This window comes from Eschrichtius robustus, chromosome 18 (assembly GCF_028021215.1).
Source record: "Eschrichtius robustus isolate mEscRob2 chromosome 18, mEscRob2.pri, whole genome shotgun sequence".
NCBI classification, from domain to species: domain Eukaryota; kingdom Metazoa; phylum Chordata; class Mammalia; order Artiodactyla; family Eschrichtiidae; genus Eschrichtius; species Eschrichtius robustus.
Window position 1 is genome coordinate 78642794 of NC_090841.1, and position 25972 is coordinate 78668765.

Sequence of the window (25972 nt, forward strand, 5' to 3'; positions counted from 1 at the left end):
TGGTGGTTTATTCACATGCATGTGGTGATCAGTATTCTGCGTGAGACTCAAGGGGGCTCTGAGGATCTCTGGACTCTTCTCTCGGTACAGCTCTCTCTTCTCAGATTGTCTGCTCTGTGAACTCAGGCTGCATTTGCATCCCTCATGTCCCAGCACCATCTCCTCCACTCAGGGAGAACCTCAGGCTTCACCTGGGATTCCTCTTTGAACCACAGGTTGGAGCCTCCCCCCCCATGAAGTAAGCTGGGGGACTCTCAGGGCCTAACTCATCTGTTTTCCTGTCTCTCAAGGATCACTGACCCTCATTGTCTGGCGTCCAGTGCCAGACTGAGAATCATTGCCTCACATATGTTGTCCAGTTTTAAATTGTTTGAGGATGGAAAGTAAAACTAGTCCCTATTCCTCCATCTTGACTGAAAGCAGAAATTTATAAATTTATTTTTTATATTGGATTCCTACTGGATGGGTCTTTTACCTATTAAATTGTTCCTGGGCTAAGTTGTGAGCACCTATAATCTATTCTTACAACAGAGAACTTCCTCAAATGAATGCTATTGTTTGAAGGCTTGTATTTTTTAGGTAGTTTTTGATACCCTGGATAATAGTAGACTTTTCTCCTTTGATCTTCAAATTATGTATACCAACTTTTCCTAAACAGACTTGTATCTCTGTAGAAAAATTAACATAGAGCAGCTGGTATTTTATAAAATGATGATTCTAGACAAGAGTTTGGATAGGAAGTGGAGGTGAATACTATATTTGCTTGAATGTGCATGGGATTCTAATTAAGCTAAAATTAAGCATGTTAGAAACTGTCCAGGAAGCTGATGACTTTTTTCTTATTCTTAGAGAATTCATGGGTTGGAAGTTTCTATGACCAAAATGGCTAGAATTGCATATTTATGTGCAGGGCCCTGAATAGACTTATGAACATTCTACCCCACACCCTGTGCCAAAAAAAAAAAATTATTTTGACTCAAGAAAAAAGTTCCACCTGCTTTGCCCACAGTAGAATTTTGAGAGTTAGCAGGAAGTTTCCCATTCTCTCATTGATGACCTACCTGTGCTTTAACCTAGGGAAACCCTGAGACATAAAAAGATCTTAAGGTATTTCAAAAATTAATCAGTAACAAGGATAGATACCTCACTTACATTTCTCATATGTTATCTCAGAAATCTTTACAGCCATTACCTGAAAATATTGCTATAAGCATTTATCAGACATTTATCAGATCAAGAGTAAGACTCAAAAAATTAAGACTTAAGCAAATGCCTCTGACCTTTACTGTGTACTATTGCCATTCCATTTCAGTGGTCTGGGAATATATAAACATACATATGTAGCATATATAGTATAATATGTAAAATAATATATAGAATACTAGCAATAATTGATCTATTTCAAAGAAAGAAACAAAAAACCTAATCAAGACTGGCCTTGAAAGGTATAGGTATATATATATATATATATATATATATATATATATATATGTATTTATTTTATATATATATATATAAATGAGTATTTATTATATATATATATATATATATATATATATATATATATATATAAATAAATGAGTATTGTACATTCTTTCCTCAGGAGTTTCATGTTATACATTCATTTACTTAAAAAAATAAATCTTCATATGAAGCTGCAGATACATCATTCATTGACATATTTAAAACTAAGAAACGTAGCAATCACACATGAAACCTAACAAAGTGCAGTGTTACGTGATGCCTGTACTTCATTTCCCCCTAAAGGTTATTTTATTTCTTGCCTTAAATCTTACCCAAGAATTCTCTAAAGACCTACAAGCTTGAATGCTAAAAGACATCTCTAAAACAGTTATTCATTAGAGTTAACATTGAGTTCCTACAAATGACCTGAGGCCCTGCTAAGTGTTAAGGATACAAAGATGGGTGAGTCTTGCCCAGATCTGATGTTTCTCCCAGGTAAGTTGGGGGAAGAGATGCACTAGATGGTACCGGGGTGCCGTCGGAGCCTATAAGTAAAGCCTGTTATCCCACCAGAAGGAATTCCAAGAGGACTCTTGAGCGATGATGAGAAACAAGCTTGCTGCCAAAGGTGATGGAGGAAATCCCAGACTTAGAGTGAGACCTGAGGATCTGATGTGAACAAAGGGAAGGAGGGGAGAAGCATCAGAGGGCGTCTGGGGGGGACATTCTCATTGCAGTCGCCTAAGTACATCAGGGAAAACGACAGCTGAGAGGAAGGCAAGAACTGTGTATTTTAGGTACAAAACTTGGAACTTATCCTGTAGCTAATAGGCAGTAATGTTTAAAACCATGTGATACTGTGGTTTCATTCCCCTTCAAGCTAGATCGGGGTCGGCGAACGATGGCCCACGGGCCACATCCAGTTGGCAGCCTGTTTATTAAAGTGTTATTGGCACCCAGCACCCCATTTGTTTACGTGCTACCTGTGGCTCCTTTCACGTCACAAAGGCAAGATTGAGCCTAAAATATTTCCTGTCTGGCTCTTTACAGAAAAAGTTAGCTGGTCCCTCCCTGAGCTGGACCTCTCCAGCACACTTGCTTCACCTGACACTGGACCAGATCACTGTTTTGGGGCAAGATAATTGCTTGTCATGGGGGGCTGGCCTGTGCATTGTAGGATATTTAGCAACATCCCTGGACCCTGCACACCAGATTCCAGGAGCTCTCCCCTCCCCGCTCATGACATAAAAACATGTCTCCAGACATTGCCACACGTGCCCTGGAGGGCAAAACCACTTCGGGTTAAGAACTGTCTCTATGGAAAAGCATCAAGGTCTACTGTAGAGCACAGAGAACTATATTCAATATCCTGGGATAAACCATAAGAGTATGAAAAGAATATGAAAAAGAACGTATATATGTGTATAACTGAGTCACTGTGCTGTACTGCGGAAATTAACACAACCGTGTAAATCAACCACACCTCAATACATTTTTTTAAAAAAAGAACTGCTTCTAGTAGCTTGGTTTTAGTGAACATGACCTTAGCTAAAGTTGAAACGGTGGGAATTTGAGGGAACTGAAAAGACAGATGTGGGGGAAAAAAACATATTTTGGATGTGGAAATAGCACCACTTAGTGATTATAAACACGAGGCTTCAAGCAGATGAGCATCAGGGATGACGTCTGTTGGTCTGGCTTGGGTGTTCAGTCCGGTGCCTTGGGTCACAGTTAGGTGTCCTTCACTGAGATAATCACAGAGGACAAGCAGGTATCAGAGGGAGGAAATGAGTTTGGCTTTGAACACAGTAGGTTCAGGTACCTTGATGTGCTAAGGTAAAGAAAGCTAATAAGCTGTTGAATATGAGAAAATTCTGGCAGAAGAGGTATATTGGAATGTCACTAGATTGTGGTCAGAGTTGAAGAAAACCAGAGGGTGCAGTGGCAGAAAAGCCATGAGAATATGAAGCCTGTGGGAACTGTGACCAAAGGAATTTCTGCAGCAGAGAGAACCAGAGAAGGAGCACAGGTTGTCTGCTGTATCTCTGTGTGAGAGAGAGACGCACAGAGGGTGCCGGACAGAAGAAAGAGTGCGTACATTGAGGTGTAGCTGAGAGTCCAGGACTTTTGAAAGATAGAATGAGAAGAGGCCAGACAAGAAAAGATGGAAGGTCAAGAGCTCCATGGCCTCCAAGGAATACTGTAAGGAGAGGCACCGCTTAATGTGGCCTGAAACCTTCCCAAGACTAGTGTAGGTGAGCAAGACACTTTGCTTAAATGTTTTGTAAGGGCAGCTTCCTTATAAATAAACTCCTAGCGTGTACAGACATCGCACTTGGCAGGTGGCAATTGTGACAGCAGGAGAGGGTTTTCAAGGGCACCAGCATCACACCAGGTATTGGCAACAGTTTGTGAAAGAGTTGAAGTGTCTGGGGATGCAACTGAAGTCAGAGCTTGCATCTCTTTCTCCTTTCGTAACATAGATCTAGGGTCACGTGTGCACTACACACCTTTCTAGAGCAATGCATGTATTATGTATTACATATAAACACAGGTTTAAAGTTAATCCATTTTGTCATTTTCACTGAAATTGATCCACTCAGCAGTCCTGTTTTTAGGTGGTTTGGGGATAGTTTAAAAATGGTTTTAAATAAATCAGCCACAGGCTTCTTTTAATACCACCCAGTCAGAAGGTGTAGAAGAAGACACATCTGAAGAAAAATGGGGACTTGAAAAGTGTTTTAAACAGTCCAATGAATAAGAGAAAAAGTGTGCTGCTAGGTAGCACTTGTGCAGGGCACAGTGGCCTGGAGAAGACAAGATCTTTGCTGATTTCTCCTAATGACCACATCTGCTCCCCCAGCTTGGGACCGACGCTGCTGAGGTAACCAGCACCTCTTTGCTTCTATGAAGTGAGTCCGTGCAAAGGTGGGCAGTGAATTCCACCTCGGAGATGGTGGCCAGGTGCCAGCTAGACAAAAATGGCCAATTCCCCTTAACATATGTTACAAATACAAATAAGAAATAAGTGACTATGAAATTGTTGTGCTTTCACTTGATGTCTAATATGCGATGTGATGGTACAATCATTAGTTTTAATATATTTACATAAGGGGATGGTCACCAGCAAAACAATATCCCTGAGTTATTATTAAAATAATATTAAATATTAAATATTATTTAAGTGCATTTACTTTATAAATGCATATACTTACATATAAATATTATAGATTTAATTATCTTACTATATAAAATAATATTTAAATAACCATTAAAATTTTATTTTCTCCCACCTCCTCTCATTTCTTTTCTTCCTATCCTTGCTTTAGTCACTCAGCCAGCAGTAGCTTGTGGAATGTCTTCAACATAATAAATACTGTGCAGTACGTTAGGGATAAAAATATGGAATGCATAGAATATTCTCCTTTGCCCCGGAAGCTAGGGAACTCGAGGATGACAAAGGGAGTGATGAGCTAGAAGAGGATGCGTGCAGTGTCTACTCCAGGCAGGTAGGTTTCCAGGGAGGGGGTTCACAAAGTCTCCTGGAGTAGATGTCCTTGACCCCAGGCTTGAAGACCACTTAGGATTAACCAGAAAAGAAATCAAAAACAGTCGTCCACACAAGCAGGTGCAGAAGCACAACAATAGGGATGAATTGTGAGTTCAGTGAAATTCAACGTGACAGGAGTGCGTGTTCCTGACGGCCGGGATATGTTTAACTAGGGAAACGCAAAGCCTGTAAGAAACTAGGACCGCGTGCTGAAGGTGGGGAGTCCCCGAAAAATGCTGAGAAAAACGGTGTGAGGATTTGGAAAGACCGGGCAAAGCAGGCGCAGTTAGGAGACTATCGATTCCAGGAATTGAGACATAAGTAGTTGAGGCTTTATGGTGAGAACTTAATTGAGAGGAAGAGGACAGAAACTTTAGAGATGTTTAGGATGTGAAATGATCAATACACGTTGGTGGACCTGTCTTTAGAGATGTCCAGGTTTCCAGGTGAGGAGGTAGATAGACATCGAGGTTTCCATGTGAGGAGGTGGATAGATGTCCAGGTTTCCAGGTGGGGAGGTGGAAAGACGGTAGATCCCACATAGGAGTATTAGGAGGGGGTGTAGAATTTGAGGTGTGCGTGGGAGATCCACACTGGCTGTCCAGGAGGCAAGGGGGCGTATTGGTGTGAAGTTCAGGAAAGTGGTTACTGTGTCTCACGTACACACAATTTTCACATCAGTTTATAAGGGATCCTTACAGCCTTGAGGGTTTTGAGACGGCTCGGGGAGAAATTCCAGGAGGGGCAAGAAGCAAGTGCTGAAAAGCACATGTACTGATGAGAAGGATGGAGGGGATGAAGTGTATAAAGGAGGCTGAGAAGTTGTGGAACAGCTGAGGGGCAGCCTCGAAGAATGGCAAGGAGACTATTTCAAGGAGGAAGGAGCCAGTGGTTTCATATGCCACAGGAAGGTCAAGTTATATGAAAACAGAAAGGATCGCAGGAGAAAAAAGCCCTGAAATACAGCCATTGGATTTGACAGTAGAGAATTTGTTAGCTATCTTGACATATGAGGTTTCGATAAAATGATGGGCACAAAAATGGAAACTGGATTGCAGAGGTTGGAGAGTATATCGGGATGAGGAAGAGAATTGGATTTGATTATTGTTCTAATGCTAACCCACCCCTTGCTAATTCTCAGTTACCACATCACATTGTGGTAAAACACAACTTTCAAAAGGGGAAAATCATGACTGTCATACAGATGTGTTATGAACACCTATCAAAGATTTTATTCAGTTCCTTAAGTAAAGAGGAGACTAGTAAGGTGCTAAAACCAGATCTGATTTACAAGTGAAGAATTTATTTACAGAGATTATATTCTGTAGGGGCAAAATTTATGTGCCCCGCCATGACGAACATCCTTTGTGTTGCTTTGGACAAAAACTATCTGCATGTCATCAGTTTCTATAGTTCAAGTTCTATCAATCACAGCAGAGCTGCAAAATAGCTGAGTTAAAAGCAATCAAAGATTATACCTCTATAGAATTCGGTAATCACCAAGGGTCCACTGGACAATGCCCAACATTCTTTTGAGAGGACATGCAAAGGCAAGACCATATCTTGTTCACCGTTCTTCCCAGTATCCAGCAAAGTGTTGTACACACGTTAATCTTAATGGTAATTATCAAGAGAAGTGATAGAAAAGCTAGAGATGATTAGAACCAGAACTTTTAAGTGTGTGCAATGCCAAAGGTGTATAGTATGTTACTGGACATGAAGAGACAGAGCATTTTGCATACTATTAATTCCTCTAGGGTTCTAGTCAATACTAACTTTAATCATGCCTTCTCTGAATTAAAACTTTCATTAGAGGCATCAGTACCTAATGGTGAGTGATACACTTAAATTTCCAAGATATCTCCAATAGCATGCATCTTACATCATTTGGACTTATCCAGCCAATATTTTCAAATAGTAATCATAAGTAATCAATATTTAATATGACAATTATGTGCACATCTTATTTTCCCTCAAAATATGGGTGTACTGGGTTCTAATTCAAAAATGTTAGTTACCCTTCACTATTTGTTATATCATTCAAGAGTAACATTATCTGTATTTAAAGTGTCTCATTAAGAGAGAAAAAAAATAGATGTTACATTTTTCCTTTTGATCCTATGTTCTTAAAAATGTTCATTCCTTGCATTTCTTGGCTCAAGATGACAACTCAGTTAACTGACATTAGAATTTACTGCTGCTAATTTTCCATGACTCACCACAATACAAATGTCAATTTTGTCTTTTTCTTTAGTTTCTCTTTTTCTTTTTTTTATTTTCATATAATTTTTAAAGTTTATTTTCCATTTGCAGTTATTACAAAATATTGGCAATATTCCCAGTGCTATACAATACATCCTTGAGCCTATCTTATACCCAACAGTTTGTACCTCCCCTTTCCCCATGCCTACATTGCCCCTTCCCCCCACTTGTAAGAGTTTGTTCTCTATATCTGTGAATATGCTTCTTTTTTGTTATATTCAGTAGTTTGTTGTATTTTTTAGATTCCACGTGTAAGTGATATCATATGGTATTTGTCTTCCTCCGTCTAACATTTTACTCAGCACAATGCTTTCCAAATCCATCCATGTTACTGCAAATGGCAAAATTTCATGCTTTCTTGTGACTTAGTAATATTCCATTGTGTATATATACCACATCTTCTTTCTCCATGCATCTATCAGTGGACACTAGGGTTGTTTCCATGTCTTTGCAATTGTAAATAGTGCTGCTCTGAACCTTGGGGTGCATGTATCTTTTCGAATTAATGGTTTTGTGTTTTTTGGATGTATACCCAGGAGTGGAACTGCTGGGTCATATGGTAGTTCTGTTTTTAGTTTTCTGAGAAACTTCCATACTGTTTTCCATAGTGGCTGCACCAATTTGCATTCCCACCAACAGTGCACAAGGGTTCCCTTTCCTCCGCATCCTCACCAACATTTGTTATTTGTAGACTTTTTGCTGCTAGCAATTCTGACAGATGTGAGGTGATACCTCGTTGTGGTTTTGATTTGCGTTTCCCTGTTGATTAGCAATGTTGAGCATCTTTTCATGTGCCTGCTGTCCATCTGCATTTCCTCTTTGGAAAAATGTAAGTATTGGATGACGGTATTTTAAAATTAATGCTTTCTGTGTGGTATTTACATACAATGGAATATATTATTCAGCCTTAAAAATGAAGGAAGTTCTGCCATTTGTGAGAACATGGATGAACCTGGAGGACATGATGCTAAGTGAAATAAGCCAGACACAAAAAGACAAATACTGTATGATCTCACTTACGTGTGGCTCTAAAATAGTCAAAATCATAGCAACAGGGAGTGGAAGGGTGGTTTCCAGGGGGTGGGGGGGAGGGGAAAACAAGGAGGTGATGGTCAAAGAGTACAAAGTTTCAGTTCTGCAAGATGAGTAAGTCCTAGAGGTCCACTGTACAGCACTGTGTCTATAGTTATCAGTACTGTATTGTTATCTTAAGAATTTGCTAAGAGGGTAAATCTTATGTAAGTGTTCTTATCACAGATAAATAAGTAAATAAATAAAAATAAAGAAGGCAGAAGGAAACTTTTGGAGGTGATAGTTATGTTTATGGCATTGATAATGGTGATGGTTTCACAGAGGTACAGTTATTTCCAAACTCATCCAGTTGAATGCATTAAATATGGACACACCTCAATAAAGCATTTTTAAAAATAATGAATACTTTCCAAAATTAACAAACATTATTGGGTTCAGATACTGAACCCCAACTCTTCATTCAGCTCTTGTCACACATTTTCAAAAGTAGACGTTCAAAAGAAAATTTCATCACTGTGCAAACCGGGAGATGTAGCTTCAGTGCCAGGCTGTTCCCTCAGAGATCATAATAATTTCATTCTTCTTCATGATCTGCTAACCAATGATAATAACAATGATATTCAGAGTAGCAGGTTCCTATGGTTGTAAGTAACTCAATTCAATATCTGAAATTGACATAAACGTATTGAAATCATAAAATAACTGGCATTAGCCACCAATCTTCATAAAATGTTTTAGCCATTTACCTGGAGAAGAAGTGTCTTCTGTGTTTAGTAGGGAGAGAAAACACTGGAACAACAAATATTTCCAACAAATAAATCAACCTGCCTTGGTTTCCTGTTCCTACTCAAAGATAGGAGGTCAGACTAACCCCAGTGGATATTTGGTTAGGGAGCAAATTGCTTTAGGAACCGGATAATTTTACTGAAACCACGAAGCTTAGAGAGGGCTCTCATTTAGGCTTAAACAACAAATGAACAGCTGTTCTTTTCAGTTTAAGGAAACAAGCTGTTCTTGTACCTGATAAATACAGGCTATGGCTCAGCCAGTAAATTCTGCAAAGTGTGGAGGGGGGAAGGATGGAGCACGTCAGCTTCAACATCCTCACCGACTGCGCTAAGCATCTTCTTGGGCGTGTGTAACGGGATCTGCAAACAGCAGCATTGGGTCCTTCTCCTGCAACCGTTAGTTCAACTCCATCACAGATTCAGTCCCCCGAGAGGGCCCAGCTTTAAATGTCCCCACAGTAGGTGGCCCTGCAGTGCCGTGCATGCAGGGATGGGATTTCTGTGTGTAAAAATATCCTCCGGCCCTATTAGAAGCAAGTACAACCCTGGCCAAGAAACAGGTTACCTGCTGCAAAGGCTGCTCAGGAAATGGAACTCTGTGTATATTTCACACCAGGATACTTTTAATTGAGTGTTTCACTTCCATCCATTTACTGAATAATTCGAATGTTCTTCCGTTGTACAATTAAAATGAAATGGTGGGGTGGGCTTGAAGTAAGAGAACTTGAGAGCATTGTCATGTAAATTCTAGGCAGATGCTCTGAATTCATTTTTTATCTGCAGAGTGGTACTGGCTAATCCCAGAAGCCAAGGTAGAATTTCGCATTCTTTTCTATTATTCAACTCCCGTATTGTCTGGGATGAGAGCCTCCGGCTTAATTACATGAAGTGCCTGAATGAATGCCACACAATTAAGGCCGCATATCCGGACAGTCTGCTTGGCCGCGGGCTCCGGAGTGAGATACTTCCGAGGAAGTGACCGTGGTGTGAGTGGATTCGTTTCGGTTGTGGTCGTCGGTACCCACCGCCTTCACCGTGCCGGCCGCTCACAGGCTGCAGCCGGTTGGCACATTAGCGGTCAGAGCCAAGGGAAACAGCACACCTTCGGTAGAACTCACACAAAATCATCCCGGGGGTTTTCAGGTGAAGGGTAAAAGGGCTTCTCCAGGGCCTCTCAGCTGGCCCAGGAAGTAGGGTCCAGGATCCCCTCACTCTTCTGTATTATCTCCTTTCTCTTGCGTCTGCATCTCCACCAGCAGTGATGTAAAAGCCAGGCGCTGAGTTTGAATTTTGGACGCTGGGTTTTAGAGTCGTAACAGATAAATGCCTAATAAATGTGGCTGTGATGACATTAAATAATAGTATAATAATGTCATTAAAATAACAGTCACAAAAGCAGCACCACCCCCCCCCCAGCATAATGAGGGAGGACGAGAAGGAGAGAGAGAAGGGGAACATCATCTCGACACAGGAGGCTTGGAATTTAAGGCAGTAGCAGGGAGCCTTGCTCTTTACATTTCCTGTTTTATTAATAGTCCTCGTTTATACATTAATCTGTATGTTGGTTACCTTCATCCTTTCAGGCTCAAAAACAAAAGCGGCAAGTATCTGTTTTTGTCCCATCTCTCATACACATTTAGTAGGAGCCGTATTAGCCTCAGAATTCTATAGCCTGGACTAAGAACCTAGCTTTGCTGTAAACTAACTTTTTGCAGTTATGTAATCTCTGTAAATGTCGTTCTGCGGTTGCTGTGAGAATTCAGTGATGACATGGACTGACCGATCATCATACCTGGAATCTTTAGGCACTGGATAACTCTTCCTTGGTGTTTCTCCCTTCCTTCCGTCTCTCTCTCCCCACCTTGCTTCTCCCCTGACCCATTTTGAACTCCAGAGAATTGCATGTAGAAGTTAGGGATGACCCTCACCAAGCTAGTCACCCAGCCTCGGACAGAACTGTCATGTGGGCGTGCAGCTCTGGGGTGACATCAATGGGGCAGCTCTTCCACCACTACCGCCCACCCCCCCGCCCCGGCAACTCTTCCCAAGGACTCTGCTCCTAGGGGGCTCTTGAACCAGGAAACCCATGGGAATGTGAAGAGCCACAGTGCCTTTGAATGGTGTAACCATTTTCTAAAGATGACGGCAGCCTATTTACCATCATTTGGAAAGAGAAGAGAACTGAGTCTTGCCCAGTGGCATGAGTAGTAGGTCTGGAATTGTCGTAGTAACGATGGAAAGACTTTTCCCCTTAATAGAGTCACATGCAGATCCTGAGGGGCTTAATGGTGGTCCCAACAGATGTAAAAGGAAACTCAAGACCAAATTCCAGTTCCGAACACTCCAGGAGACGCCAAGGCCATAGCAAAAGACAGCTAACATCCCCTTCCAGTTCTTCCTGTAAATATACAGGAAAAGGGGGTGCCTACTAAGGAGGGGATGTGGGTGAACCCACTGGAAACTGTATCAGGCTGACGAGGGCACAGCAGGTGCAGAGAAATGTTGGGGGGGGGGCAGAAGTGGCTTGATAGGCTTGATGCAGGGGACCTGTGTGAAGATGATAGAAGACGGGCAGGTGCCTGTGATAAAGACTCCATTGGTCCGCTGAGCAGCTCAGGCTTTGCTCTGCCGCGGAGGAGGTGGGCATGGGGGGTGGAGCAGAGCCCACCCGTCACAGGACCGTCAGCTCCGGGGGCTAACACCCAGACCAACCGACAACCCTAGCTGGGATTTCTAAACCTTAAGAGTCACGGAAGAAGACAAAGAATGGGTAACACTTAACACAATGGATTTTTGTGTGAACTAGAGGATTTTGGACTTTTTCCCTTTGCTTTTGCATCCTTTTCTTTAAAAGGAAAAAAAAGCGATCCTCTTTAGTTGAAAGGCACTTGTGCAAATCCTCTCTCTCTGTGTCTCATTTCTCCTTCCTGTCCTCCCCCCAACCTCCACGTTGAAATAGATTCCGTTTCTCTCTCAAGCCCACTTGTGCTCCTCCTGCTTCATACTTCTCACTATTTTCATGACGTATGTCAGCCCCGTTGCTAGGCAGCCGTTATGCTCCACCTACCACTCAGCATCCTGAATGCTGGAAATTAGCCCCAAATAGCTAGGAAATCACCCTTCTGCACCTGCACCGTGTTTACCGTGAGAGCAGGAATATGAAGAGTGCAATGACAGTCCAGGCAAGTTCGTGGAAGGGGTGAAATGCGTCCCTGTCGAGCCATAGCCAGACGGCTTCGTTCGTGCTACACGCCAGGTAGAGAAACCACACAGGGCCCTGTGGGAAAAGTTCAAGGGGATGGTTAGAGAAGACACTGTGTCCTCATCCTATCGGAACTAAACCTTAATGAGCGAGATAACCTGGAGGAAAACAGAAATACACAAAAATAAGCATGGATAGAATGTAGGGCTCGTAGATTTCTACAAGTGTTGCCTATACGGTCTGACCATTCTTCCTTGCCGCTGAAAAGCAAAAACACCCCAAAGCTTCGCTTGATTCTATTTCATGCTCAAGCTGTTGACCTTTTCTTTATTTATGAACCTCGAGATCCCAGTTCCTGCGCTTCTCCACCATCTGCTAATGTCTTGATGCCGTAGCATTCTGGTTTCTTCTGGACATTGTCTCAAGTCCTCAATCACAAATCCAGCAGCCCCTTGTCAGTGCTGACATGCTTGACCGTCTCCACAAGGGTTAGTGCTGTGGACCCCGTCTCACGCTCTGCCTTCCCCGGGCTGCTCTGAAATCACACAATCCCAGCCCCACCTGCCCCTCCCCCCCTCCTCCCGCACCTGCCTTCACCTGCTGTCTCTCTCCATCTTTCCTCCGATGGAGAGCTGCCTCCATGCTCCATTTTCCTCTTTCTGTGGATTATCCAGGCCTTTCTCAGGTAGAAGGAGGTTAACGGGAATCCTCAAGCATTCTTTTGTTGTTCTCAAATAAGTAATAAAAATATGTCCCTAATAAGAGAAATGTCATCAGGTCTTGAAATAAGAGAACCACATCTTTCCAGAGATATCATTTTAGCCAGAAAAAGGCACGTGTAGTAGTTGAGCATGTGCAGTGAAATCAGAACCCATCTTGGTGACCAGTGCATTTCTTGGCAGAGTATCTGGCTTGTAATGGGTGCTCAAAGAATGTTTGCTGAATAGAATTCAATTTTAAGTGGTTTCGGGATTGAAGCTGTCACGACAGAATTTTCTTTGAGAATGAAGAGATGAAGTCAATATTCAGCAAACAGAAACAATTTCAGAGAAGTTGCATCTAAATTTTTTTTTTTAAAGCATTAGCTTAATATATATCCCTTGCATCTTTCTAAGGCAATGATTCTACAATTTCATGATAGTCAACGAAGAGTCACTACAATGTTTAACCAGACGTCTACAGTCACTGCATAAGCCCTTTTTTTTGTCTCTGGGACTATGAGGGATAGAATGTCAAGGTTCTCCTTGAAACTAGAAGGAACAACCACTTTTGAAAAGAGGAATATTTATTTCATCACTTTCCTTAGGTTCTATTGTACTTTACATTTCTTAATTGTTAGATTTTTCTCTGCTACTTCAACTTCAATCTACCCATCTTAGAATGCAGAGACCTCAAAATGAAAAGGACCAGTGATGTGGTTCTTTCACTTATAATTTTGTAAGGTGCGGTCATGTCTGTTATTCTTTATTGTCATCATATTCTTGATTCTGTAAGTGCATTGAGGAGAGGTTACATGAATCCTTGATGTAGAAAGAGCACTTAATGACGAATGTGTGTGTTATAGAATTTTTCAGTAACTATGATGGAACTTGCTGGGAAACCCCACACTTATATATTGGCAACTTAGGATGTAGACTGGCAGGAAGGGGAGGATGAAAGTCGTCAGAGACATGTTCACAAGAGAAGTGAGGCACATGGGGCGTCTAACACAGTTATAGGTTTCAACTCTGTTACCCCGAGTAACAGAGAACCCTGAGTATTCAGAACCGTAATGGAAAGAGAACCAGTTTCCCACATGGTCAGTACTGTCCTGTTTGGTCAGACAGAAGGTCATGACAGAGAAGAGACTGACCCCAGCTGAGGAATTGACAACCAGGGAGGCACTAGGTCTGGTTCGGGGGTGTTGGTGACATTGGTCTATAGCTCCTTTGGGAGTTTCACCTCCACTCCCTGTTTCTGGTTCTCCTGAGTTGCACTGACTGTTTCCTTCTGTTTATGCAGCATTGGCCCAGGGAAATAACTACTCTTGCCAGACTACTCCATCTCAGTAAACGTCAACTTCATCCTTAGTCTCCTAGGTCAAGAAACTTGACGTCATGCTCTCTTCCCTTCACATCCGCATCAGTGCACTGGGAAATCCTATTGGATCTGCCTCAAATGTGGACAGAGTTCAACCAATTCCTACCATTCCCATTGCTTCCATCCTGGGCTGTGGGAAGAGTGTCCAGAGGGTCTCCCCAGCCCCCGGCTTGTTCCCTCTGCCTGCTCTCAGCCTCACAGCTGTGACGATTCTTTAAATGTCAAGTGATGTGACTCGTCTGCTCAAAGCCTTGCTCCCCAGAACTCTCAGAGTCAAAGCCAAAGTCCTTGGAGTCACCGGTGGGGTCTTCGTCCTCACCCTGTGTGGATACCTCTGTGGGTCCATCTCCTCCATCTTTCCTCCCCCTTTTCTGCTCCAGCCATGCCTGCTTCCTTGATTCCCTAAGCAGGTACCATCCCACCCCAGGCTTCCAGACCCCATGCCCTCAATTTGGATCCCTGTTCCCCAGACAGAACCATGCCTCCTTCCTCACCAGCAGGTATCTGCTCACCCTGAAACCTTCCCTGCTTTATTTTTCTCCATCTCTCTTGTTGTATCTGACATCCGTCCTCATTTACATTTCTATTATCTCTCTCTCCATCATGGGATGTAAGGGGTATAAGGATCTGTTTTGTTTCCTGCTGCATTCCCAGTATCTATTTTGTGCTCAGTCAATATTGGTTGATTGATTGAATGAGCCCAAGTGAGTGAGCCACAGGACCCAGATTCTGGACGTGGAACTAGATGCCAGTCATGCCCCTCATCCCAAACCAGGATGAGACAAGAGTGAGTCAGCTGGGAGAGTTAACGTTGACTTCTTAGAGTCGGCTGGTTTATCTGGGACGCAGGGCAGGTGTCAGCCTGAGGACAGGGAATCTTCAGTGGGTGGAGGTGACCACCTCTTGGGCAACAGAGGCCAGGAGGGTGTGGGGAATGAGAGCAAAGAAGTCGCTTCTCCAGTCACACCAGCACTCTGAGGACCACGTGCAGCTCCAGGCTCGGGCTGGTTATTTCCATTTGGTCTGAAATTGAAGTTTCTATGAGATCATCCTTCAGTGCAGTGATGGGCCCGTGACACCACCCAGAGATGACACTCACATTCCAAAAGACAAGATGTTTTTAATTACACTAAAATAGAGTACCTCACCCTGTCTAAGATGACGTCTTTGTCTTTTCGTTTGAAATGTCAGAATTATACCATTTTAGGTGTCAAAAGAACAATATAAAATGAGAAAAAAAGGCACCAAGTGTTAAGATTTTTTGTTCTGACTTGTTAATACTGTATTCAGATACTTGAATTATGTCAATTCACTTCTTGGTGATAATTAGCAAAGTTCCAGAATGAGACAATTATAAAAGAATGAGAAGATAATTTGAGTGATTTCATTTCATTGTGTGACTCTGGGTAAGTGGTGGAAACGCGCTGATTTTCCTGAGTGTTTGAATGAGTCTGTATGTCATTATGAGTTTAGTTTACTGCTGAAGAAGAGCTCAGTCACCCAAAGGTCAGAGAACCAAGAGCTCTTAGCTCTGCATGTCCCATAGGCTGGTGGTTACTGTGTGTTTCGCCGTTTGGGACTTTGATGCTCAACCTCATCCCTTTTCACTCTGGAACCATCTGGGGCCAGGGCTGCTTCCTTCCCGCCTCGGCCGGAGCGATGGTGGTGGAGACATTGCCTCCGGAGTCAGGCTGCCCCAGGTTCAATCCCAGACCCTTTCACCATCTGTGTCAGGTCCCTAGGGCTGCCCTCACAAAGCACCACAAACCGGGGGGCTGCGAACAACGCAGATGTACTTCTCACAGTTCTGGAGGCCAGAAGTCCAAAATCAGGGCATCACCCGGGCCCTGACCCTCTGAGACTCTGGGTGGACTCCTTCCTTGCCTCTCTCGTCTTCGGGTGGTGGCCCCGCAGTCCTTACAGCTGCGTCACCTCCATCGTCACGTGGTGTCCTCCCTGTGTCTCTGTGTTTACATGGCATTTTCTCTTCTTATAAGGACACCAGTCCTGTGGAATTAAGGCCCACTCTACTGACCTCCTCTTAACAGCATTACATCTTCGGAAACCCTATTCCCAAGTCAGGTCACGTTCACGTTTCTTTTGGGGAGACACAATTCAACATCATCTCTGTGAACTTGGGCAAGTGACTTAATTTCTGTGACCACCAACTTCTCACCATCAAAAGGAGATTATCATCCAAGCCCCCTGCATCTTGGAGGAGTGTGCGAGGCAACTTCTGAAAAGTCCCCTGCACTCATTCGGTGCTCGAGAAGTGTCATTCCCCATCCTCCACCCCCCCAGCCCAATTTCTTCATTTATGCATACTTTCTACACGCATCGGCAATCGAGCAGACACCATGGGATGTGCAGAGATGACCCCGAGCCCTGGGGAAGCTCGCACACGCTGAGGACAGATAAAAATTAAATTATTGTTTATAACAGAACATAGAATTTGGGTCGCACACATGTGCGGTACTGAGAGAGGGGAAGACTACCCGCTCGGTGCTTTGCCAAGGGCCTCAGAGCAAATTTGCTGCAAAGCTGGAACCTGAATCTGGGTTTAGATCCCCAATCCAGTTTCTCTTCTATTCAGACACATTGCACGGTTACATCACTTATCACCTTTGAACCACTTACACATTATAACACATAATCCCTGTTTGCCCACTGATGCTCTGATGTCATGTACCAGCATCTCTTGGGGATGCCCGTCACCTTCAGGTGGTCCCTCCACTGCCCCCGTACACTCTCCTCCTGGTTCCCGGCCTTCCGCACACTGCTGGGTAGAAAATCATGTTCTTGCCTCTTATCAAAAAAAAAAAAAAAAAATCACTGAATACTTCCATCATCCATAGATCATTTCAGACCATTCGGTGTGATCAAAATGATGAGCAAGATTTTTCAGAGCCGTGCCTCTAGCACTACAATTCATGTTCAGTCTCTGTTGCTCGCTATTTTTACCCCCTCCTGTACCCTGAGTTGATACATGAGTGAAAATCTATGTGTGAGAAGGGAGGGTGTTGCTGATGAAGCCGTATTTATTTTGTCTGACTCATGGCTAGCGATATCATGACAACTCTCAATCCAGGACAAATAATACGGTAAGTTTTCGGTGACAATGCTAAAAGGATTTTAGAGGGGAAATGAAAGTCTGCTACTGAAAAAGTCAGGTGTATATACAGGTGTATTTTCTCAGTATTTATGTTATACCCCGGACCCACAGTTCCTGCTGCGCTTCCCCCTCCAACCTCGCTTCTCTACTGCACTTGCAGATATAAAGAGGTGCGGTGGCCGCCAGTGGGACGTCCAGCCCTCTCAGTGGTCGGCTGGATGGGGGTGGTGAACCGGGTGTGTAGGCGACACACCGCCTTCCTTAGATGCCCTCAGGAAACAAAGGACTCATTTGAGAAGATGCCAAATTTGCTGCAACCAACTTTAGGTGAAAAGCTAATCTATTTTACAGAAAATAACAGAAAACTTAGGTTATTTAATTATCACCATTGAGTTCCCAGGGCAGCCCAACGTGAGGATCATAAACACACCAGATGCAGTTAGATTTTTTTCTCGTTTCTCCTTTCTCTCTCCTTCCCCCTCTTCCTCCCCCTCCCCCTCTTCCCCCTTCTCCTCCTCCTCCTCCTAATGTGGTTTGGCTTACATGTCAGGCTAAATGCCGTTAAGTGCAAATGAAAATTTCACATAGATTTTTTTTTAATGGGTCATATAATTTTGAAAGGCATTTTTTTTTAGAAACCCATAGGAAAACTTTATATAGTCATGAATTTCAGCCAAAGAGTGAAATTTAATTATTCTGAGGAACTTTCCAAAAATAAAATGTCCTTCTAGAAGATTTAAAATACTCAGTATCTATCTACTCAATGGGGAGGAAGCTTCTCTACCTCTCACTTAAATAAAACTTTTGGGTGTTTTGGTGTCCCTTTATTACAGATACTAACTACCTCTAGATTCACTCTCAATCACTAACAAAGAATGTTGGAATACCTTAAAAGGTGTATTTTAAGAGTATTCTAAAAATTTAAATGAGAACTAATAGATTCATATTCTTCCTCTTCGAAGCTTCTTTTGATAAAGGGTTTGCATCGCTCCTGATAATATTAAAGATACATTACAGGATTGAGAGATATATTTGGTTCCTTTTAAAATCATTTTCCTTGTAAAGGATAAGGACTGTTTCCTAGTGGTCCAATGTGAAATGCACAATGGATGGAGATTTGGGGGCGCGTGGGATAAAGTAAGAATGGGAAAAGTTTCAGAAACAGGGTAACAAAGGCAACCCTGTTGAAGATAATCGTTTGATGACCAATTCAGTCATGGCTTTCCCGTCTCCACTGCTCTTTGCAGGTATAAGCCCTTGGCCGAGACCCTCCCCGACGACAAGAGGATGCTGCCGGCCGAGGAGAGATGCCGGCTGGCTCTGCAGCAGTGCCCGTTACCAGGCTGGCAGGTGGGTGACCTACAAGCTCCTACCAGAGCAGTTAGCGTTTCCAGTAGGTGAGCCGAGTCCCCACGGGGAGCTGCCCCCGTCTCACTGGCAAAAACAAACTGCTGTGATGTGTTTGGCAAAGAGAGATGCCAAGTGTAGTCCCTGGAAACATATCAGCCCTTCTGATTCACCGGTTTCGTCAGCAAACCCAGGATGAAGGAAGCTCGGAGCCTCTGTTTACAGCGTGGGGAGAAGTCCGGAAACCCCACTAAGTGTGCCCAAATCCCAGACCCCAGTGCTGCTACCAGAGCTTTCTGGAGTGTCTAAAAGAGAGCAGAAGTCAGACGAGCCAAAACGGGGGGGATTGGAAGAGCCCAGGGGTCTGCTGGAGGGATAGCCAGGCTCCCAGAAGGAGGAAGGAACAGGAGACGGAATAGCAGGGAGATGCTCCCCAGAGACACAAGGACACAGTTTGGATTTTGTTTAATCCCTGAAGCAACTCAGAATGCCACCGTGACTAGGGTTAGGAAGAGAAAGAGGAATTTGAAAAGTAAAAGAACTGAGAAGGTAATGTTAGAGCAATAACAGGAAACAGAATAGAGTCCGCGACACCACGAATTATTGCAAGTTCCTAGGTACAAAACATCTGAAAGTGCATTGGTGGCAGAGAGCTTGGTGGCCAATAGCTTTTTCAAAACATAACCATTACTGGAAAGCAGACATAAATCTCATTCTTTAAAAATGAGAGGGAGATAGAGCATCTTCAAGTGAAAATGGATGATAGTTGATGAGGCCAGAAAAGAGTACTTTAGTGCAGAAATGACATGAAGAGAAGGTTCAGAATTGCTGATGTGTCTGAAAGGGGCCCCGTGTGGGTCAGACAGGTATTGAATCCTGGATTGACGCGAACACCCTTATCCGTCTCTGATGAAGAAATAAGAACCTCGCATTTTAGCATCGGTGAGTAACGTTTTCGTCGTCTGTGCCACCCAACCTCTTTCTTGATGATCCTTTCCCCTGTTCTTTCCTTTTTCTACCTAATAATGGAGTTAAGCTTTAAATAGCGGTCTGAAGGAGGGCGCTCACACAGTCGGTAGTAGGCATGAACGCACATTCGTGCCAAAAGACTGGATAAAAAAAGGAGGAAAGAGGACTTGCTAACACAGAGTGATGTCAGCTAGCCCCGCTGCAGTCAGTGGCATAAGATGTGGGCTCACATGCAGAATTGTTCAACAAGCCTGTAGGCGGCGAAGTTATTTCAACTGACTCATTGTCAGAACTTTTAAGCCAGTACCTGAACAGTAGTGTTTCCTGAATATAGAACACGAAGATTTTCTCGTTGCATTTTGTTCTTTAAAAAAACACAGATAAGAATAATTTACTTTATTAATGTTGAGAAAGAAGGTTGACTTGTCGAGACGAAGTGAGGGAATCTGGGAGAATTCTTCCACTGAGAGAGCGACTGGCAGGGACCATAACACCTGACCAGCCATCGTTCCTCCGAGACACCTGTGTAGAGTGTGAGGTCAGACCCGAGGCGGCAGGGTGGTGGGGAGCAACCCAACGCAGGCTGGCAGCTGTCCCTCGTCCACGTGTGCTGGGACACTTGACAGTGCAGCTGGGGACGGTATGACACTGAATCCCACATACATTGGGACTTTGAAAAAGTGCATCAAAATAAAAAATGCGGAAGAGTTCCCATTTCATTACACTAGTTTATTTTCCCGCACTCTTTATCTCCCCAAAGGAGGCCAAAAATACAAGACAAAGAAAAAAAAGCAATGTATTCATTTGCTGATCATGTTTGCTTATGCGTTCCCTATTGAATAGTTAGAAAAGACAGCTTTCTCCAGCTTCTCTAAGATGTAACCTTTCATATACTTTATGCTATAAGACAAATCATTGACTTCACAGAAATAAAGCTTATTCACGTTTCACTCTTGTGCTAGTCAAACAGCAAATGAATTTAAAAAAAAAATTATTCATTTCTGACCTAGAAAGGCAGACCCCTCAGTTTCAGAAACAAAGCATTTGTTCGAAATGCGGTGATAGTTACAGGCAGAGTTATTACCACTCTCTTCTGGGAGGTTAATGAGGACGAGGGTTAAATAGGAGCTGTTTGCAGCAGCAGCAGGTCCTAACGGATGGTTCTTGTATGGGCAGCCTTACCCTCAAACTGCTGAGTCCAACGTACGTTTCTGGGAAGCCGCCCGTGTTCATCCTCTGGCTGTGAGTGGTTAGCGTGAGATTAATAGCTATTCTTCTCCAAGTTGTTTAGAAACGATGCTAGAACATAAAGGGATTGGAGTCATCCTTTGCTGCGTGAATCTGCGTAGAGTGTTAGCTAGAAATTCAGTTCTCTTAGCTAAAAATAGGATCCTTTAATTGTGGCTCTGATGGGTCTTGGGGATCTTGTGAGATTGCTTCCTTTCTCCCAGACACTGATCAGAGCCTGTGCAGGAAAGCCTCTGCATCATTAGTAGCGGGATTCTAGCCCCGTTGTTCCTGTTCTTTTGCACGTTACAGCGATTCCATCAGTGGTGCTGAACACCGGGATTTCCTTCTGTTTCAGACGAGGAGAGACGTCTTCCCTTCAGTGTTGTGCATTTGTTTACCAATCCATGTGTGCTGTTTATTGTTTATGTAGCCGTGGGTTTGGAGTCAGTACGTGAGGCACTGGAAATCCTGATATTTCATAAGTAACGATTCCTCTCATCCTTGGAATTTGTTACAACTATTTGTAGGGTTTTTTTGTTCTGTTTTGTTTGCTTTATTTGAGTTAAGCCCTATAACAATTCCATGCAGAAGAAGGAAGGTAGGCAGTGAACAGGAATGACCTCATTTCAGACATGAGAAGGTCGTCTTAGAGCGAGGCATACTGATCAAAATACAAGGCGCGGCGAATATTTCGTTTCGGTGGGGAGGCCCCTTTGCTGGGACCAGACCCGGGTCTTCTGTGCTGTGTTCTTTCCACTGCACTCGCCTCGATCTGTATCTTTTCATGTAGGCACCGAAAGTCCCTTTCCTCAGACTACAGAACTTGAAAGGCATGGATTATGCATCCCGGCCTGAGCTTCGATCAGAGGCTCTGGTAGGTTCGTTTATGAGTCGGAGCAGATTGCTTCCTTTAGTTAGTGTCTTTTTTCTGTTTCTGATTCGCCCAGTAGATGCAGGAAAAACAAGCCGGCTGCTTCCCGTTGCTGGCCATTCTGATCGGAATGTTTCTTATGCAACCGTCAGCCCACTGACCCTTCAGCAGCCAGGGCTTTTGGAGGCTAGGTCCTGACTGCATTTTGCAAAGAAAAGGAGGAGAAGGAGAAAGGGAGAAAAGAAGGAATTGGACTCAAGGGAAGAAGCGTTTGACTCTGTCCAGTGTTTAATGTCAGCTCTAGTCTGAGAGCGGAGACCTAGATGCTCTGGGCATCCGGAGGAAACAGCAGATGTGGCAACGATTCTCAGTCCAGATGCGAGTCTAGGGGACGCTCGCCTCGTGTTCACCCCTCGGGCGAAGGCAGGTGGCGAACAGCCCTGCTGAAGCGTGCAGGTTGCCAGCTTTGCTCGCGACCAAGTCCCCCCCTCCCTGTCCTCCGCTTGTCCTCACTCCTGAGGTTGCCCACCTTCGACCAAGTTGCTGCCTGTCTGTCCTCCACCATCCGAGGAGGCCGCGGCTGCCCGGTTTGCTGCTGTGTCTCCAGCACCGGTGACGGAAAGATGCAGGCAGGCACTCTGTGCAGATCTGCAGGGCCAACAAATGAGTCTGTGTCCATAAGAAGCCACCAAACCTACGCTATAGTTTAGAGACGAGTATATACAGACGTACACGAATTTTTAAAACCTGGAACAATTCACAGAAACCTAACAGTACTAATATCTGGGGAATGGTTTTGGAATGAGAATCAAATGGAATTTTTAGCTTGTATCTATGTTTAGAAGGTACATGTATCTATGCATTACTCCTGTAATTACAAATGACTTTTAAAATTTGTAGCCACTCCCTAAGTACAGTTTAAGTGGAATGTTGTGTAGGGTCAGCTTAATTATTTTAAGCCTTTATGAAAAAAATGGTAAATCACACTGACCGTGCTTTCCCTAAAGCATTTTTGTTTCCAAAAAATAATTAACCTGTTGCATAATTTACACCACCGGCCCTTTCTTCTCAAAGGCATCTTCACAGGATTCGAACTGGTTCCCACAAGTTTGGGCAGACTCACTCAGGCCATTACTCCCTTTACATACTCAGCCTCACTGCTTTAACAGAAGGGGGTTTTAATTTGACGAAAAGTGAAGAAAACTCATGAGGTAGTGATGGCTGGAAAAGCATCCTGTTTGGTGATGGTTTCTTGTTCATGCTGATGAAATGACATATTTTAAAAATATGCTGGACGAATCAGAGCTTTATCCTTATTTCAAGGCAGAATTTAAGTTGCTCAAAAAGAAATAGAAGGTCCTTGAAATGATTTGAGTGGACTCTACATGACTGCCTTCCAGGACTGTATTCTGTCTCAGCAGAGGTATTTTTCTTTGAGTGGACTCTACATGACTGCCTTCCAGGACTGTATTCTGTCTCAGCAGAGGTATTTTTCTTTGAGTGGACTCTACATGACTGCCTTCCAGGACTGTATTCTGTCTCACCAGAGGTATTTTTCTTTATGAGACAAAGAGTCCGTGGAGTACTTCGTTTGTGGTGAAAAAAAAATCTAAACAGCTTGAAAACAAGTTAAGTTAAGCTGCTAGTTATTAACCTTCTACTATTTGGTGTCTTTTAAATTATTCAGGTATTTCATTTATTTAAATATATACATTTTTAATTCAGTCCCACTTTAAAAGGTAACTTTAAAAATAATCCCTCCAGACTGTGTACATTTAATCAAACACTTTCTGCCCTGATTTCCCCCAGCCATAGACCAGCGACCGGCAGGCACTTCGGCTCACGTGAAACATGCTTGTTTTGCCATGTTATGTCATTTATATAAAGGGAAAACTTTTGAAACTAATTCTAAGTGGAAAAATAAATGGTATCATCTGATTTTCACACATTTTATATGAATCAACTGGTTAGAGGATGCTTTCTTCTGTGTAGTTATTTGAATGCTATATTCATTTTAAAGCCATCTGGAGGGTGACGAAGAGAGAAACAAATCTGTTAGAGCCCATTCACGGGTGCCAGGGGTGCCGTGCAGCCCCCAGCACTGGTAGGGCCCAGGGGGAGCCGGGCTGGGGGATGGCTGACCCCCACTTAGCAAGGCTTTCACAGGGATAGGTTGCACTGTCGTTCCAGACTTTTCTAGAACTTTGGGGTGAGAGGAGCTTTGCGGACAAGCAGAGTGTCCTGTGTGACACCTGTTGCAGGACAGCGTGGAAGGAGAAATTTCGATGATAACCTGAGAGGGACTTCACGTTTCCTCTAAGGCTGTAAGAATGGGGGGTCAGAAACGGGAAGGCTGCCGGTGACTCGCTCAAGATGGTACAGACAGGAAGTAAGAAACGCAGTTAGAACTTTAACTTGATCTCAACTACCCACCTGATATGATTCCTACTCCTTGTGTGCGTGAGAGAGAGAGAAAGGAAGAGAGGCTCTGAAGGAAGTAACAAAGGGCAGACTCCACAGTCAATGAAATATACGTTTCCTGTTTGTGCTTATTCACTAACAGAAACAATTACAGGCCTTCCCTGGCGCTACCACTGCAGGGGGCACGGGTTCAATCCCTGGTCAGGGAACTAAGATCCCACATGTCAAGTGGTGTGGCCAAAACATAAATTAATTAATTAAAAAACAATTACAATAATTATTTTCTTCATCATCATCCTCTAATGTAATTTTCATTCCTTATATCTTCTCAAGTAAGGCATGACCTACATTCCACTGCATGCCTCTCTAAAATATACGGCCTTGGAAGGATTCACTCTGACAGTACTAAGAATTGCAAGATTAACATAACATTAAATAAAATCATTGGATGAAGGAGCGATTAATTCATTAATCCGAAATAGTCCAGTAGAGAAAAGATAATAAAAGTAAGAGCAGGAAACTGTTAAAAGTTTTAAACATGCTCTACTTTCTTTACATCTTTGAAGACGAGACCATTGTATCAGGGCCCTTGGCTCTTATTAGCACAATAAATTAATGGTTTATAGCCTTTGTTTTATTACTCGAGGGGCACTTCATAAATCAACCATAAGTTCAAGCTAGAAAATAGCCTATAAAATTATTCTTTCTCTCATATTCCTCCTCTTTCTCTGGCATTATTAATGTTGAAAATAATAAAAATCAGGGATCTAAGAGTACCTCTTGGTACTATGTTCATTGTGACTGGGAAGTACTATATATATGCACGTATACGTGTTTCCTTTTTTCTCGTGTACTAAACACGTACGTATACACATATATATGAATATAATTTTGTTATAGTGTCCAATCTTTATAAGAAACTTGAAAATTAGAGAAGAAAATATAGATCACCCACAACTGAACTTCCTAAAGATAATTACTCCAAACTCTTGGTGCATATTCACTCAGTATTTAAAAATAACATTACAGATGTTTGATTCTTGGACAGTGTGTCTCCCTTTTCACTCTGAACTTTATTGAGAACAAATATTACATCTCTTTTTTTCTTATATATTTTCACACACACGTGTGTGTGTGTGTGTGTGTGTGTTTCACGATCACATCTCCTGGAGTCTGGGTCATAGTAGACAACCAGTGTTTGTTAAATGAATGAACGAACGAACCTCCTACCTATTATCACGTTTCTTTTGGAAAGGAAAGTATCCACAATCGAGTCTGGCTGATATGTGTGATAGTTTCTTTTTTAAAGTCATTTTATGTTTTCCCTCTCAGCCTCATTAAGCAAAAGGCTTAGTGTAATATCTGGCACTCAACCATTGCTAAGTGAGAACAGGGTATGCCTATGGCTAATGCAATTTTCAGGTCTTAGGAATCAATCTACCTTCTTCTAACTCCAGGTCAACAAGCCTTACTGAGCACCGTTTGTGTCCTGAAATTCCACAGGCAGTTGTGATGCAATGTTAAGGAGGAATGGCCTGTCCCCCTCACAGGGGCCTTACAGTCTAGTCGGGGTGGGGGGATGGGAGGGTGTACCATGAGCAGTAAATGAATAAATAATTACAGGTTAGGGTCCTGTAACTCCTCA

The 25972-nt window shown here is 43.1% G+C and overlaps 1 protein-coding gene across 1 annotated transcript in view; it reads left to right on the forward strand.

Moving 5' to 3' along the window:
* Positions 1-25972, forward strand: part of MYO16 (myosin XVI) — a 406857-nt gene that overhangs the window by 294839 nt on the left and 86046 nt on the right. Inside the window, exon 27 of the mRNA XM_068526630.1 lies at positions 18737-18839. Within this exon, the coding sequence (XP_068382731.1) occupies positions 18737-18839 (103 nt within the window). The remainder of the gene's footprint in view (positions 1-18736; positions 18840-25972) is intronic.